General features: G+C 40.5%; 1 protein-coding gene across 2 annotated transcripts in view; it reads left to right on the plus strand.

Moving 5' to 3' along the window:
• The window catches only part of DGKI (diacylglycerol kinase iota), a gene marked incomplete at both ends in the record, with an annotated part of 452,324 nt that overhangs the window by 225,913 nt on the left and 209,116 nt on the right, over positions 1-17,295 (plus strand). For both annotated transcript variants that reach the window (XM_082662462.1, XM_082662463.1), the window contains 2 exons: positions 6,588-6,662; positions 7,300-7,395. In XM_082662462.1, the coding sequence (XP_082518588.1) occupies positions 6,588-6,662; positions 7,300-7,395 (171 nt within the window). The remainder of the gene's footprint in view (positions 1-6,587; positions 6,663-7,299; positions 7,396-17,295) is intronic.

Below are 17,295 nucleotides of genomic sequence, written 5' to 3' on the forward strand. Positions count from 1 at the left end.
AGGAATAGAAAAGTCAAATGAATTAGCTGGGACTATATAATTATCGAATAGTTTGAGATGGCATTTGAACCCAAGAACTGTGATTCTGGAAACCAAACTTTTAATGATATGCCATGCTGCCTTACCGTGTTACTGTAGCCAGCCTTGCTGAATCAGTTTTAAAATTTTGGTGGTCCCTCCTCCTCCGGGCTCCAATGCCATTAAGTAATTTAATCAATTAACTAAGTTCTATGTAAAGGGTAGTGTATGATGAGCTTGGGGGCAGGGTTGCAATAGAGTAGTTCTGAAGAGCTCTGGCTTGCAAGCCAGGCTGCCTGGGTTCATAACCTTGCTCTGCCACTTACTAACTTGGTTAATCTCAACTTAATCTCTTCTGTTTCAGTTTCTCAGCTGCAAAGTTTAAATAATACTAGTACCTAACTCATAGGGCTTTCGTGAGGACTAATGAACTAAAAAAGAAAAAATAAAACACACAGGACAGCACCCGGCTCATTGTAACCACTCAAATGTTAGCTCTTGTTATTTTCCTTCTTGTTGACTTTTAGGGGTGCAGGGTATCAGGTGAAGCCGCACAATAGCAGATAGCAGCAGTGGGTAGTCATACGGGGGTCAAGATAGAAGTTACTGATCCCTGAACCATCTGTATTACGGTGAAAGAGGATGTAAAGAGGATGAGATTTCCAATGGAGAGGGTAGAAGTAGACAAGGACAGGGGCCATAGCCTGGCACCTACTCTGTTTCCAAGTGCACCTTGAAATACTACTATAACTGTTGTATTTCACACTGTAGTGGGATTGTGTATTCACTAGCACAATGCCTATGCCATGGGAGAGAGTCAAGACCTGATCATTTACTGAATAAAAGAACGGAAGAAGACTGGGAGAACATCCATACCCAGAAAGTGAGAGGAGGGAGAGACTCCTGCGAGATAGAGAGAGAACTATGGTTGCATTAAAGTTTCATTATTAAAAATGAAAAGAAAAATAGGGCAATCATCAATGTTAAATTCTGTAGACATGAAAAATATCACAAGGATTGAGAAAAGTCCCTGTGTTTGGGGCCAGAGCATTGATGACCATAAAAACTATAGTTTGTAGGGTGTAGAGTATGGGTGGCAACCTGTTAGTGATGGTGTGGAAGCAGTAAGATTAGAGAATTTGTTGGAGGTATTGGGAAATGATAAAAAAAAGTAGAATTTGGAAAGTAGATAAAGAACAGATAAAATGTTTTTCGACTTTTAGAATTTATATATCTTTCCTTCTTTATATATTTCTTTATTTTTCTATGACACTGCTTAAAAACGATAAAGGAGAAGAGACTTAACTGAATTAAGTAAATGTTTAATTAACCACATTCAAAGATGCTGTTACATGCAGTGAGAGGTCCAAAGATGAATCAGATGTTCATTTGATGTCCACAAAGAGTGTACTCCCCAGTGGGGAAAATAGACACAACCATCTAAATCATTGGTCAGGGTATTTGTGGATTCTGGAGAGGAATTCAGCCACATGTAAATCTTTAATGAAAGAGTAGCTTTCAGATGTCTGGGAAGGTTTGTCTTTTTGATCAGTGTTCATCTCGTGGGAGAGATACATATATGGTGGTGAGAGGAAGGGGCCAGACAGGTTGGTTGAAATAGCCCTGGTCAGTGAGATGCCTACACATCTGAGGCAGAGAGAGGTAAATGCCACCTAAGATGTAGAAACACAGGGAAGGCATGAAGGAGAATTGAGCAGCTTCAGTCGTGGAGAGCAGCCTAGGCTCAGTGGAAAATCTGTCATTTGTGCTTGGTTTTGAAGGATGTGGGTGGCATCCCTGGGAAGAAGGATGAGGAAGAACAATGCAAGTTGGTAGGACATAACTGAGAACAGCAGTGAAGATGGGTCATCAAATAAAGTCAGCTTTATTTGTGATGTTTGTGTCTAAACAGGTGAGAGAAGAAGAGTAAAGGAAATCTGCTGGAGTGTATAATGGTCAGGAGAAGTGGGTTGTAAAGAGGTGGAATTAAACCATATATTTTCCTTCTCTGTTGAAAGATGGCTGGTTCTGAGTGGATAATTACTCCGTGACCAGCTGTGGAGTTGGGAGCTGCATGAAAGTTTGATGGTAAGGGAAATGAGGGCTGCCTGGATGATTTGCTGGGTTTCGTCACCAGATTACTTAGAGAGACCTAGAAGTTAAAAGATGATGGACGGTAGATGACTGGAAGGAATTAAAATGACAAGAAAACCAAATTTCAACAACCAAACCCGAATCTGTTGATATAAAGTAAACGTATATTTAAAGTTACAGATGTCAGTGTTTGGACTGAAAATGTTAGCAGACGATATTTTGACTGGATGAACGCGTTAAAGATGTTCAGATGCGAGTGTAAGCACTTGGAGCTGGTGGAGCAAGACCTGTGTGACGTGAACTTTTCGTGGGTTAAGTTTGGGGGGGGGGGACACTGCGTTTTTAATAACTAACATCGTTCTCCACTTAATGCTTTAAAATTTGGCTTTCCCAGTTAAAAAAAAATCATAGGGAAAAGTCTATATTAATACATACAGATTTGACTCTTTTGAAAACTACTGTATATGTCCCACACTATGGATACAGTTAATTTAAGCCAACTCCTTACCAATGGATATTCATACTCTTTCTAATGGTCTACTTATAAAAATGTCGCTATCAACTCCTGCCTAGCCTTGCGTTGCCTTTCTTCATGCTAGTCCTTATTCCTTATGACTGGATGATCTTAAAATGCTGGGGACCCCATGATATGTAATAGCAATGGCCAACAATCTCCCTCAATGCCCAAGTGACTTCCTTTGATTAGTTCTAAAGGTCAAGCGATACTTGCTGTGATTTGGCCGAATACGCCTGAGAAGCTGCAGAGACCCTGTCCTTAACTTTGGAATGAGTTTTCTTGATCCTTCTGCTTACCTGTCCTCACAGCAACCTTTGCTGCAATGGTACGGCTGAAGCAGGGCAGAGTGAGAACGTTCTTGAATAGACAAAGTCCATGGATTGCTCTCTTATTATCCATCAGAGTTTTGTCCAGTGTATGATGGAGGAGGCCTTCATTTGGAATGATGAAGTGAGATATCTTCTCTTTAGATCTGTTATTATTTAGATCCTTTGTGATCCCATCACCCGAGGAAATCCCTGAAGGGTAATAAGAGTAGTACGTTAGGCTTCATTCACAGCTGGGTGATTCCCCCATAAGATTTTGTAACAGCCCAGGAAGGAGTCATAACTATGATAAAGATTGTGTTGATAGGATCATTTTTGCGGCAAGGTAATTCTGCCCAATACCTGGTACAAGAAAACAAAAGGCCTTTATCTTTTCTTAGGACTTTAACAAAAGAGTGGGCACAGAATGTACAGGGGGTGAATGCTGTTGGAATCGGAAGAATGTAAAAATCCAAATGAGAGCACAGTATTTCACTGTTTGGAACGTGTTGAACTTGCAAAGTGAACCCTTTGTATCACTGAGTTAGCCGCCCTTGTTAAGAGGGCTGCTTTGTTTTAGGACACAGGACAAGTATTAAAGGTTTCTTGACTGTATCACCAACAATTCTAGACAATAACGTCTTGGCATAATTTTCACATTCTTGGAAAGCATGTTTCGTTTAGCTCTCACAATACTGACCAGGCAGGGTAAGTGTTAGTGTGGATAAGCAAGGCTAGAAGACTTGTCTTGGCCAAAACACAGCCCGAATCTGCCTTCACGTCCATCTGTTCCTCGTTGAATTACGCTGCCTTCTAAAAGAAGTGATATATTGAGACAGAGATACATATTTACACGGGAACAGAAGGAAGCCTGGGGAATTTGGATGTGTGCTGTGAAGTTCGTACTGCTTATCTTTTGCTATTTGACCATCCATAGGGCTGTAAGCTTACTCAGAGCTCACATAGAAGCGTCCAGGTACTGTAAGTCAACCACCGTGCTTTATTTTTGCCCCCTTCTTGTTCTGTGGGATGATGGCCTCAGATGCGTGTGGCTCGGTGAGGCTCAGAAGCACTTGTATCTGTGTTTCAAACAAAGGCCGTTTTGTGTGTCTGTTCCCTGTTAGAGTTGAGCTCCCCGCCTGCCCTGTTTTCGGACATCAAGCCTTATTTTGATGTGTTTTTCTAACCCTCTGTTTCTCAAACATACTTGATCATCAGAATCACCTGAAGGACTGTGATTTCTGTGATCAGGCAAGTTTAGGAAACAACCTCAGCTTGATGCATTCGACCTACCTCTTGGAGTTTAATTATTGAGTGCTGTCAAGAAGCAAGGCCGACAGTGTGTTCCTGCAAGCACTCGGGGTCCTGCCTTTCTCTTGGCACTAAATGAATGAAAACAGCCAAGAAGTTAGGAAACAATCACTCACTTCCCAAGGATCCTTTTCAAAATCAGGACAGACTCACTCAATGTTGTGAACTCTAAAAATATTGGTTTATTATTTCCACAACGATTTGAGTTCATACCATGTGGCGGGCATTCGTGCTGGGTGTTGGGGATCTAGAGCTATGAACGAGGCAACTGGCATTTATGGAAGTGCTTCTCATGGGACGGATACCAAGTTAACTGCTTCACATCCTTTTTCTTGTTTAAACTCCACAACTGTCCTGTGAGGTAGGTATTATCAACTTCATTTTAAAATTAAGAAACTGTTATTTCAGAAGTTTGACTGACTCGGCCAAGGTCACAGATCTAAGTGACAGGGTGGTTCAGAATTTACACCGAGCCTGGCAGATCCCACACCTCACGTTCCTCACCGCGGTGATTGGCTTTACCGCAGTACATATGGCTACTCACTCTGCCCTTTGTACTTCAAACAGGGGTTCTCAACCCCGGCTACACATTCGAATTCCCTGGGGAGCTTTTATTTTATTTTATTATTCTATTCTGGGGAGCTTTTAAAAAGTATCTTTGCCTGGGCTTCACCCCAAACAAATTAAATAAGAATGTTTGTTGGGGCCCAAGTACCAGCACTCAGAGCATCACTGAGTGCCATCAGGTAGATACAGCTTCTGTCGGTCTAATAGTTTTCAGCATTCTTCTTGGAATATTTGGCTGATTAAAAGTTTAAAGGTTCCGAGTAATTTTTTCTTCCCTTTTAATAAAACTGAAAGTAGTCAAAATATAGCAAATACTCGAAGAATGCAAAAGTTTCCCAAAGAGGGGCACGGCAGTACACCCATTTAAAGAGGAATTCAGAAATTTGGAGATCTGTTTGCAGGAGAAGTATAGTCTAGAGTGAGTGATGACAGATCACCTGGAATCTCGAACACCCATGAACTTCCGATTTCTGGGGAGATTCAGAGAACCTGAAGACTTGGACAAATGGTTGTCCAAGGAAGTTTCCTTCATCCTTGGTGAGCACAGGCCACAAATCAACTTATTTTTTTCATGGTTCAAATGAAAGTAAAATAAAAACTAAATAGTTTCAGTCTTGTAACTTGGATGTTTTACTATATGTACTCTAGACTAAGGTTTATTTTGAGTGCTAAGAAAAAGCACTCTAAAATGTTGGAGAATAAATACCTAAGTTTCTTCAAGCTGTTTGAAAACATTTAATTGCTCAAACAACGCAGTTGTATATACTTATATAAGCTTTTAAGTGAAGAATTTTGTATTTCAGGCTTTCAACACTCTGTAAAACTCTACGACATGGTAGTAATAGCTTGCCTTTATGAAGATGGCAATCTAATTAACTATTGACTTTTCACTAATTAAATCTGGCTTTGCCTTGTCTTCAGCCAGTGAGCTGTGACTGTCCCCTGAGAGAGGTTCTTCTCAAAGCATCTGTATAAAATATTAAGAATAAATAGCTGTAATAATCACAAAGTTGGGGTCCATAAAATCCCTAGAAAGAATGGGAATGTAAATTTGGGGTCACTGTGTTTCAGCAAGTTGGATGCAATTCTATGAGAAGAAAAAAAAAAATCAATGTTACCAGGGGAGGGAGGACTTTTTAAACTAATGGGTCTTTAGCCAGAGAAAGGAAGAGCAGTGGCTCCCACTCTATTATTATAAGTAACTCGAGTCTTTGCATTTTAAAACCAAGCCATTAATGCTGATAGGGGAGTTGGATCATAAAGTTCCAGTGGGGTTGAGTCATTTTATGAACAGGTCATTCCCTATAAAAAGTAAAAAGAGAAAACGAAAAACGAAAAAGGAAAACGTGAAAAATGGCCTCCTTTTTTACATTTCCACATAGGTGATCTCCATACCAGGAGGTGAACTTGAACTTGGTTGGGCGGGAGACGGACCTGGTTGGGCGGGAGACTGGAGCCCCTCAGAGAATTTGGGATTCTTCCATTTTTACTGGGAGGGTTGGCAGGTATAACATGTGTTGTTATGTGAGTCCATGAGAGCCTCCAGGGTTCTAAGTCCCTGCCTCTCCGTGTGGTGGGGAGTCAGTCGCTCACTCTGAAGCACGCGACTGGGTTCTGTGTGTGGCTTACCCATGAGCAGTGGCTTGGAAGTGTCAAAGCATGAGAAGCATGAACGTCGAACAGCATGTGCTGCCGTCATCTTCTAGATGGTTCTGCATGGGAAAGCTCGTGGGCCGTCTGCCTGCGAGCTCAGGTGGTCCCTTCTTTCCCTACAGAACTCGCTGAAGGCTTCAAATCGGAAGAAGAAGAGAACAAGCTTTAAAAGAAAAGCCAGTAAAAGAGGAACTGAAGTAAGTGTTTGAGGGTGATGGTCCAGTGAAATCCATCCTCCTTTCCATAGCCGCCTCTGTCTGACTTGACCTGGCCAAGCGTATTTTTCCGATCTATCTCCTGCCACTCTTTCCTTCACCTCATTCTAACCACACTGGGATTCTGCCTATTCCTTAAAAAAAAAAAAAAAAATATATATATATATATATATATACACACACACACACACACACACACATATATATAAATAAGTATATAAATAAATATATATAGTCCTTAAAAATATATATATATATGAAACCTCCTGCCACTTCAGAATCAGAGCATTTGCACTTGTCTGTGGAAGTATTATCCCAAAGATCATAAAGATGAAGATAAGAGCTAGAACGTTTCTAGAACGCTTTGAGTATACAGAATAAAAACAAAAGCGTGGCTTAATTCTTGGGGGCAAGTTGTAGCTTGAGATACTTTCTCGCTTACTTTGAGTTAGCCCTGTGAAACAAGATGCAGAGGTTTTTTTGGGGGGTGGGGCGGGGTTTTTTTTGGGGGGGTAAGGGGGTAGCGGTGGTGCTAGTAATTTCTCACTTTCATTGTTTTGGGGCTGCCTTTCAAGTCACAGATGTATGTCTCAATAGTTCTGCTTTCTTTCTTCATTAGGAAAACAAAGGTCGTCCTTTTGTGATAAAACCTATCTCTTCTCCTCTCATGAAACCTTTGCTTGTGTTTGTGAACCCCAAGAGTGGAGGCAACCAGGTAAGTCAGTTTTCATGAGTTTCACCTGGAGGCTTCGATGCCTTCTTGAAAACACATTTCCCAACACCAAGTGAAATAGCACCACGTAGGACCCCTAGCATTGGAAGACAGCCAGTTTCTCCAGCAAGGGACAGCCTCACACATGACTGGGCTAGGCAAAGCCTAGAGGTTCTAGGATCTATCCCTCTACTTCCACATAAGGCTTTACTAGAGGTACTCAAAAACCTAACTGCTAATAGTTTCCTTACAGATTTTCAAGAAAGGTCATTCTATAAACTCTTAGGTTTCAGGTTTCTCAACTCCTATAGTTAGGAAGCCCTTTATGAACTTATCTTTCTTTCTTTCTATTGTAATTTAGACCCGACTGCTTTTTTCCCTCTCTTCAGAGGAAAGAGAGATTAATGATTTATTATTCATGATAATCACGAACAACAGATACCACCAAGGCTAGCAAAACTATATTACGTTTCACAGGTTTCATTTGGTCTTTGCCCAAGCCCTATAGAATCATTAGTTATCAACCTCATTTGAGGATAAAGACATAGCCTTAGAAAAGTTAAATGTAATGACATATCTAAAGTACACAGCTCTTTAAAGGATAGAAATTGTTCTAGAATCCAGGTCTTTGTCTCCTCATCTAGTTTTCTTCCCACTCTCTGAGTCTTCTTATCAATACTCTTCTGTGGGCTCTGATTTTCTATTATTTTCATGTGAGACTGGATGATAAAGTATTTCCTGTGTCCATGAAGGGAGGTGCACATTTTACATTTTGAGACAAGATTCCCTGGAGTATCACGCTAAACAACTAAAAGATTGAAAACTGTTTAGTCACCCCATATAAGGAGGGGAGTCATAGAATTAGGATTGATCCAAAATGATGTTCTTATTACTAAAGTTAATGGGCATTTTTCCAGATCGCATTAATTATAGTAAAGCTTCTCTTATGGGAGCTTGTAATTTAAAGAAAATATTATCCCTCCTTTCCTTCCTTTCTTCAAAATTCTTAATAATTCTTGTGTTAAAAGTCTGTATTAACATTGCAGAGAACAGGGAAAAGAAACGTGTTGTAAGCAGAGAAATAATCTGTTTTCAACATTCTGCTCTTTTGAGTTGCTAAATGACTACCTTCATGTTGTAATGATGGTGAGCCTGACACTGCCACTGGAGGAGTTTCTCAGGAGTGAGGTGCAGTTTGCCCTGAATCTTACCCCCTCTCTATCTCTGGTCTCGCTGAAGCCTAACTAGGATTGGGGGTGTGGTTGGAGACCGAGGAACAGAGCAAAGCTAATGTAATTAACTCCATGATTTTGGCCACCTGAGCCACCACATGCTAATTAATGTCTGATATATTTTATCACAACAGTCTTTATATAAAATGCCTTTGTTAAATTATCATCAGCTTTTTCCCTAGGGCATTCAGAAAATTGTAGGTGATCTCTGCTTTTGAGGAGGGGACGGTCCAGTTAAGATACAGCCTGTTGCTGTTTCAGTCTCTGTATGAATTGTTAAAGACAGGGACTTCAGAGATGATCTAAGTTTGCTTCCTCTTTCACTAAATAGAAAACAGTTCATGGACGCCTAAGTGATAAGGATATCGTGTTTGTTAATGACACAAAAGGGGCAAATGGGGAAAAGAATCTGAGCAACGTTAAATATACGTGAGTTGTAAATTGAGTGGATCAGACCGCAAGTGCTGTGGAAGTTCAGAGGCAAGCGGTGACTTGGGAGTGATAAGGAAATGGTGTCAGGGAAGTGGCTGAAATGGAAGATGTGTACTACTTAGTTGTGCAGAGGAGAGAAAACTGGAGTCATGTCCTCTTCCTCCTCTCTTGTCACATTGCTGTTCACCCTTTACTGTAGCACCTTTCTGAACTATTGCTCAAAATTAATCGCCCTGTACACTATGCCCCTGTCGTCCATGGCACGCACCTGTATTATGTGAATTGCAGCATAAGTGCTGCAGGTGTGCCTCTACGGCTAAGATACAGTGTCCATAATGCCGGGGGCCTCACCTCTGAACCTATGATGTCTAATATACAGCATAGAGCAGTGAACAAATAATTGTTTAATAAACAGTATGTGTAGGAGATGGGATGTTGTGATGAAAATGATTCATTTTGAGTACAGTATGGTGAGTAGAGGATGCATAGTAAGTTACTAGAAATGTGATTAGAGGTTAGAATGAACCTATGGAGCAGTGTCTGAAAACCCAGCTGAGGATTTTGGATTTATATAGTGAAAACTTGTTTTTTGCTATTTAAAGTTTTTTTAGTTTTGAAAAATATTTTTTAAACAAAGGAGTAATAGAATGGAAGATTAATTACACACATAGAGAATATATATATAAGTCAGGAGTCTATTCACTTAGCATAAATCGGGTAGAGGACCTTGTTTATACATCCTATATATAATATCAATAGTTTGCATTTACTAATCCCAAACTCCTAATCCTTCCCTCAACAAGGTCCTACAGTATAGCAAAGGGAACTATAGTCAATATCCTGTGATAAACCGTAATGGAAAAGAATATGAAAAAGAATATATATATATATATATATATAAAAACTGAATCACTTTGCTGTACAGCAGAAATTAACACAACATTGTAAGTCAACTATGCTTCAATAAAATTTTAAAAAAATTTTAAAAATCAGATAGAGGGATAGCTCAATGGATGGATGGATTGATCAATGGATGGGCGGACAGATGGACTAATAGTGGATCATGGATGAATGGATAGATGGGCACGTGGATGAATAGGATACATAAAAGGAAGTAGAGCATCAAGATTTTCCAGCTAATTATCTGGAAAGTGGCTTTGTTATTGATGGGTTTTCAGGAAAGGGAAAAAATTATTTTGGGGAAGAGGTTGAAATGAGTTTGAGGAATTTGAGATCACAGTGAGGTGTTCAAATTTTTTAAATGGCCAGTTGTGAGAAACACAAGGCTTCGTGACTTTGCTGCCACTTGCTGCACTCTGGCTTGTGAGTGCATCGCCCTAAAGACGTTGCCTCCGGAATAGCTGGGATTCTCAGAAGTGTGACTAACCGAATCAAAATTAATATTACACAACTTTAAATTTCTATATGTTCCGTCTCTGAAGTAGAATTCTTTACTAAGCCTAATAAATATCAAGAACACTGCACTGTTTCTAAGCACAGTGTGAAATGTGGAGAAAGCTGTAAAGAAGTCCGAACACCCATCTACAATTAGAATCATTCAACCTGGCCTCCAGCGGCTTCGCATATTCACGGTTCCTTCTTCAGCGTTAGGATGGTACAGCTTTGATCCCCCGATTGTGGTGAGCAGGGCAGAGTCACGGTCAGGGCTGATCTAACTCCCCTGTCAGGGCTGGCCTTTCCTGAGCTGTAACCATAGCATGACCTTCACGTTGCAGACGAGGGCACGTTCAGCGACAGGATGGGGAGTCAGAGGATGAAGCAAACCATCCCATCTGGCAAAACGCAATCAGAGGAAGGAGTTTCTTATTCCTCAGTTCCTTTGAATCTCGTTTCCTCATAGTTTTTCCCTCCTTTTTTTTCTTTCTTTTTTTTTTTCTTTTTTTTCTTTTTTTTTCTTTTTGCGATACGCGGGCCTCTCACTGTCGTGGCCTCTCCCGTTGCGGAGCACAGGCTCCGGACGCGCAGGCTCAGTGGCCTTGGCTCACGGGCCCAGCCGCTCCGCGGCATGTGGGATCTTCCCAGACCGGGGCACGAACCCGCGTCCCCTGCGTTGGCAGGCGGTCTCTCAACCACTGCGCCACCAGGGAAGCCCTTCCCGCCTCCTTTTATTCTCTCGGACCCAAATGAGCCATAGTTGAGACAAAGAGCCAAAGGGGAACAGAGGGTGGCAGTGAAAACGAAGCAGGTGAACCCAAGGAAGGAGAAGTGGGGTGGGGGGCATATACCCTTTCCTACCTGGAGTTTCTCGCTCTGCAGCATTCTGTATTCAAGCCTTACATAGTGTGCTGTTCTGTTTTGAGAAGGGAGACCATTCACTTCTATTTACCTTACAGACAAGTTGAGATTAGTAACATGACCTCTGTATCTGTTTGACATCCTCAGTCATGAGAACCTTTGAAATATCACTCATTAGAATTCTTATCTAGGAATTTTCAGTTTCCGGAAAATTCAGGAAATTTCCGCCTGACACTAGTGTTCAGTCCGGGTAAATTCTATTTGAATATGTGCCCCTTACTCCCTTCTTATAGTCCAGAGGCTTTCAAACTGTTTGTAAATAAAACCCATGAAGACACTTGTTAGAAATGCTCCACCCCATAAAATCTGACGCAGTGGGTCTGGTTGAGGCCCAGGAATGCTGCCGGTTAGCAAGCGTCTCCCGTGATTCTGATGTAGGTCTTCTGTGGAACACATTTAGGAAAACGTAAATAAGAGTCATGTCAGGGTCTCTGAGATGACCTGGGCTTCGTGTGAGGAGCACAGTGGGTGAGAAGTTATTTGAGATGAAAGTTTATTTTTTTGTTTGAAGAATAACATCTCAGCTTGTCCTTACTTTCTTCAAGGAGGCTCATCTCGTAGCTCAGAGAAGTGGTTCTCAGCCCTCGCTTCATGTCAGAATAACCCCGGCAGCTTTTAAAGACCGATGTCTGCTGCACCCCCTGCTAAGAGCCTGTGAGGACAGGACCCCTTAACTGGTCTAAGTTCCTAGTAGATTTTCTTGTCTAGCTAGTGTTGAGAATCATGGGTTTTTTTTTTCTTAGGCTTTAATGTGCGTATGATTCACTTGGGGATCATGTTAAAATGCAGATTCTGATTCAGTGAGTCGCAGGTGGCTCTGAAATCCCGCTTTTCTAACACGCTCCCTGGTGCCAGTGTTGCTACAGCTGAGACCACACTGATTCTCAAGAGCTGACAGCAATCAGTAGAGAAATACTTTGTTGTTCTTGTTCTTGTAAACCCTGATTTTTGCCTTTAAAGGATTGATTTATTCTGCTCATCTGTATCTCGATATCAAGCACCCCCCTCTTCTGTTTTTGAAGCTTAGACTTCAAACTTAAACCGCACACGCACAAAACTTGCTTAGGCTTCTGTGCTTTAAATGACTAGACGATGTCGCCATCTGCTGGCAAGTAAAATGCCTACAGCTTTTTTTTCCTTCAGTATTTTATGTGTGTTCGGAAATTTTCCAGCGCTTGGCAGGAATATGTTGAGCTGCACACATTATAGGGACTGCTTTTATGTCCTCTTTTTAAACAATCCCTCTTTTAAACAGATGCTTCAGAATAATTGTCTCTGTTTTTCTAACACTCTTCAGGTAGACATGTACTGGGTGTTCTGCAAAGCTTTAGAGGTTAGTGGCACGGCTATTATTGGTGGGATGTGAACTATTTGAGGGAATAGTCACTAGAATTAGGGGCTGTGATATCAACCTTGAGTGTCTCCTCCTGCGGAAAAGAGGTAGTACAGGAAAGAGAAACTTTATTCCCGCATGATGCCCTCCCCGGCGTGGAAACCTGAGGGCCTGAGAAATAGGCCCCCTCTCTTACGCTTATCGCCGCTTTAACTTCAAAACTTATCATTTTTCTTGGATGCCCGTGTGACTCATTAACATGTTTGTACCCGAGACGTATGGACCCTTCTGATGCCTCTCAATGTTTCCTGCTTTCACACTGCGTCTCCTTCACACTCATGAGTCGTGAATTTCACCTTTCAGTGACTTAGATTATACATGCATGGTGAGGCAAGTGTCCTTTTTTTATTGAGCTGTAGCTGATTAATGATACTATATCAGTTTCAGGTGTACAACATAGTGATTCAGTATTTTTATGGGTTATACTCCATTTCGAGTTCTTATAAAATGTTGGCTCTGTTCCCTGTAAGCAGGTGTTCTGACCACTGGAATTATTCTGGCCAGCCAGTCCTGAGAGTTGAGGGTCCCGGCCTGGGGTGCTCCCGCCGTTCATTGTGAAATCCCAGGGTACAGGTGTGGCATGAGCTGGACCCCTGGATCAGAGTTGCCAGGGAGCTTATCAACAGGTTATAGGGGGGAGGGATGTTCAGCCTGTGGACAGGCTCATACTGACCGAGTTCACACAACATTCATGGACAGGCTTCCCCAGACCAGGGCCGGCCCTTCCTAAGTCAGGCCAGGGAAGGTCAACCCAGGTGGGGAGAAGGAGGAGACAAAGAGAGGAAGTAACTTCCAATCTGAGTCCCCAGACTATTTCTACATACTGAACAAACAGCCTCAGTGAAGATGTTATTTTCTACGATTGCTCAACCTAGGGATAAATCAAAAACATTATTTTATTATTTTATTTTTTTATTGAACTATAGTTGATTTACAGTGTTGTATTTCTGCTGTACAACAAAGTGATTTAGTGTGTGTGTGTCTGTGTATTCTTTCCCATTATGGTTTATTACAGGATATTGAATATAGTTCCCTGTGCTACACAGTAGGACTTTGTTGTTTATCTGTTTTATATATAGTAGTGTATATTTGCTAATCCCAAACTATTAATTTATCCCCCTCCCCGCACTTTCCCCTTTGGTAACCATAAGTTTGTTTTCTATGTCTGTGAGTTTGTTTCTGTTCTGTAAATAAGTTCATTCGTATCATATTTTAGTTTCCACATGTAAGTGATATCATATGATATTTGTCTTGTTCTGTCTGACTGACTTCACTTGATATGACAATCTCTGGGTCCATCCATGTTGCTGCAAATGGCATTATTTCATTCTTTTTTATGGATGAGTACTATCCCATTGTGTGTGTATGTATATATATATAAATGTATATTTATATTATATATCTAAAATAATATAAATATATATATAAAACATCTTTATTCACTTAACTGTCAATGGACACTTAGGTTGCTTCCATGTCTTGGCTATTGTAAAGAGTGCTGCAGTGAACATTGGGGTGCATGTATCTTTTTGAATTACAGTCTTCTCCGGATATATACCCAGGAGTGGGATTGCTGGATCATGTGGTAACTCTATTTTTAGTTTTTTAAGGAATCTCCGTACTGTTTTCTATAATGGCTGCACCAGTTTCCACTCCCACCAACAGTGTAGGAGGGTTCCCTTTTCTCTACATCCTCTCCAGCGTTTATTATTTGGACTTTTTGATGATGGCCATTCAGACCGGTGTGAAATGATACCTCATTGTGGCTTTGATTTGCATTTCTCTAATAATTAGCGATGTTGGGCATCTTTTTGTGTGCCTATTCCAAAGGCCCCACCTGCTAATACCATCACATTGAGGGTTATTTTGCAGGAGCAGACATCAGTGTACAGTAGTGGCTAAACCAAGCCACCTAGCCCCTGTGATAGGTCTAGGGCCTAGATGTCTAGCTCCTTAGCCTCTAGTCAGACTGATGTATCAAAATGTAAGTCCAATTTCTCTGCTTAAGACATTTCAGTGACTGTCATTTCCTGCAAAACAAAGCCTGAGCCCCACAGCCTACATGACTTAATCTACAACTCACTTTGGGAGTTTCATCTCCCACCACCCCTGCCTCATGGTCCAAAGACTGAAATGAATATAGTTTTTCCGTGACATGTCTTGCTGTCTCACACATCTTGTACCCTTACCGTAAAACTTCTTCCTCTACTCCATGTAAAAAGAAATGGTTAACTCTACTCATCTTGCAAGACACAGTTCACATATCATACATAGGAAGCCCTCATCCAATCCCCATAGTTGGGCTTAGAGTATCTCCTCCAGCCACTCATACATCTCCGTAGGCATCTTCATCATAGCATTTACCATCTTTAGTGAACGAATTTATTTGGGGTTGGTCTCCTGAGCTCCTGGGTGTGCACATGGGTACAGAGTAGGAGCCTAATACAGGTTTATTGAATCAATAAGGTATTCTTTCGGGATTGTTTGGGTTAAGAGATTTCTTAACCTCCTCCTCCCACTGTTATTTTCCTCAGGTCTTTCTTATTGTCTGGACAGTTCTTTTCATGAGCTAGATAATGCCTCCATGATATAAACCAAGGCTTGCTTAGTAACATAGAGTACTGAGCCCTACATGAGAGTTCCAGTGCTTTGATGACAATTGATGTGCTGCTATTTGAGCTGACCCATTCTTAGTTGATCCTCTATACTCCCCAAATCATTATATTTTTTTCATGAATAATTCAGAGAACTTTCTTTGGAGAACAAGATCTTCTCTGTCTTGTCCATATCCTGATCCCCTTACCTAAAACCGTGCCTAGCACATAGGAGGTGAATGGATGAATCCTGTTCGTTCCCCTCTGGAACAATCTACCTATTTTCTTGGAAGTTGTTTTATTCTGCGCCACTCTGTTCCCTGATACCTGGAGCTGGACAGAACAATGTTTTATCATTCCATAGGAATACCCAATCTCAAACTATCTTAGAAAATTCTGTGGTCATTGAGGTATTACATCTACAACCATATGTATGAGAACACGCTCCGGAGCGTATTAGAATTGATGTGTAAGCTGTTTTTTTTTTTTCATTTAGAGAAAAATAAAACTCTTGCACAGAAGTTCAGCTTTTATAAGGCATATAGCATGTGATGACTATGAGAGTATTTGAAACTCGCTAGTCAATTGTGTAGGTGATGGAGTAGACTTAATCTTGTCAGTGAGAAAGAAATAAGTTACTCTTTTCCTGGTGAATTAGTACTTGTCAACCCATTCAGTTCTATTCAATAAATTATCTCTATTAAAGCACTGAGTAGCTTATCCTAGAGGTAGCAGCAGAGTAAATAGAACTAACTTAAATGTTATAGGTCTCTTTTCTTTACCCACCAAGATTGATTTAAAACAATGCAATACTTTCATTCAGACACTTATCATTTTTGCTAATGAATGTGTTTTAGAAAGATTACTTTTAAAATAAGAAATTATATCATGCCTGAATATAAACTCTGATAGGGCAGCCTCGCATGTTTATGAAAGTCATCCCTGCCCAATTCTAGAGAGCATTATTCCAGTAGGCTGCAACATTAAGTGGTACCTCCTAGAAGCGTGGGGTGCAAAACCTGCCAGCCTTAAAAAATACCCCTTTGTCAAAAGGATAAATGTAGCGAATTAGGTGTTCAAACTAACACAAGTTGAAAATGAGCAAAACCCAACATGGTGTGGACATTCAAACCTTTTAGAGAAATTTGAAGATAAAAAAAAAACCTCAATGCTTTTTATTTTTATTTTTTGAAAGATGTTAATTACTTAGTATTGTATATATAAGAGAAACTGGAATTGAGACGCACACCATAGCCAAAGGTGACAACGAAGGAGTAATTAACATCCACAATTCACATTGCCCTAGGAATCTAAAAGTGAAAAATTAATTTTCTAGCAAGTCAGTTGGAAATTTTTAATAAACTTATTGGTCATTAGAATGACTCTGGTGTTACCTATGAAACATAAAAGATTACTTGAAATAATCCCCAACTGACTTGATACCAAGGCCTGGTGTGGAAAGAAGAGAATGGTTTAGTATTTAGTTATTATTATATATCTAAATCTATATCTAGATTTTGTAGGAAACAAAGTATGTCGTTTGGCGAAACTGAAGGATTAGTTGTAATGATTAAGGGTAGAATGTTATTCCTAAATTTATAGCAAGCACATGATAAAGCAGAACTTTAAATTATAGGTTTGGATGAAATGTGGAACAAAAGACCTACACTGGCCTCTGTTAACAACTGGCATAGCAATGTGATAATTATAAACTACACTTTAGCCCTCACATGCTCAAGTGTAGTTTAATGAATAGGTTAACAAGGAACAAAAAAGAAAGGGACTAACATTTACAAAGGCCTATTTTGTGCCACATACTGTGCTGGATACAAAACTATTACTGATTCATTTAATTCTCATAATCACCTTGGAAAGTAGACATTGCCCTATTTTACATGCTGAATTTCTGCAAGATTATAAATTCTCACAGTCACCC

The sequence above is a fragment of the Grampus griseus genome, assembly GCF_964374135.1.
Source record: "Grampus griseus genome assembly, chromosome: 9".
In the NCBI taxonomy this organism is placed as follows: domain Eukaryota; kingdom Metazoa; phylum Chordata; class Mammalia; order Artiodactyla; family Delphinidae; genus Grampus; species Grampus griseus.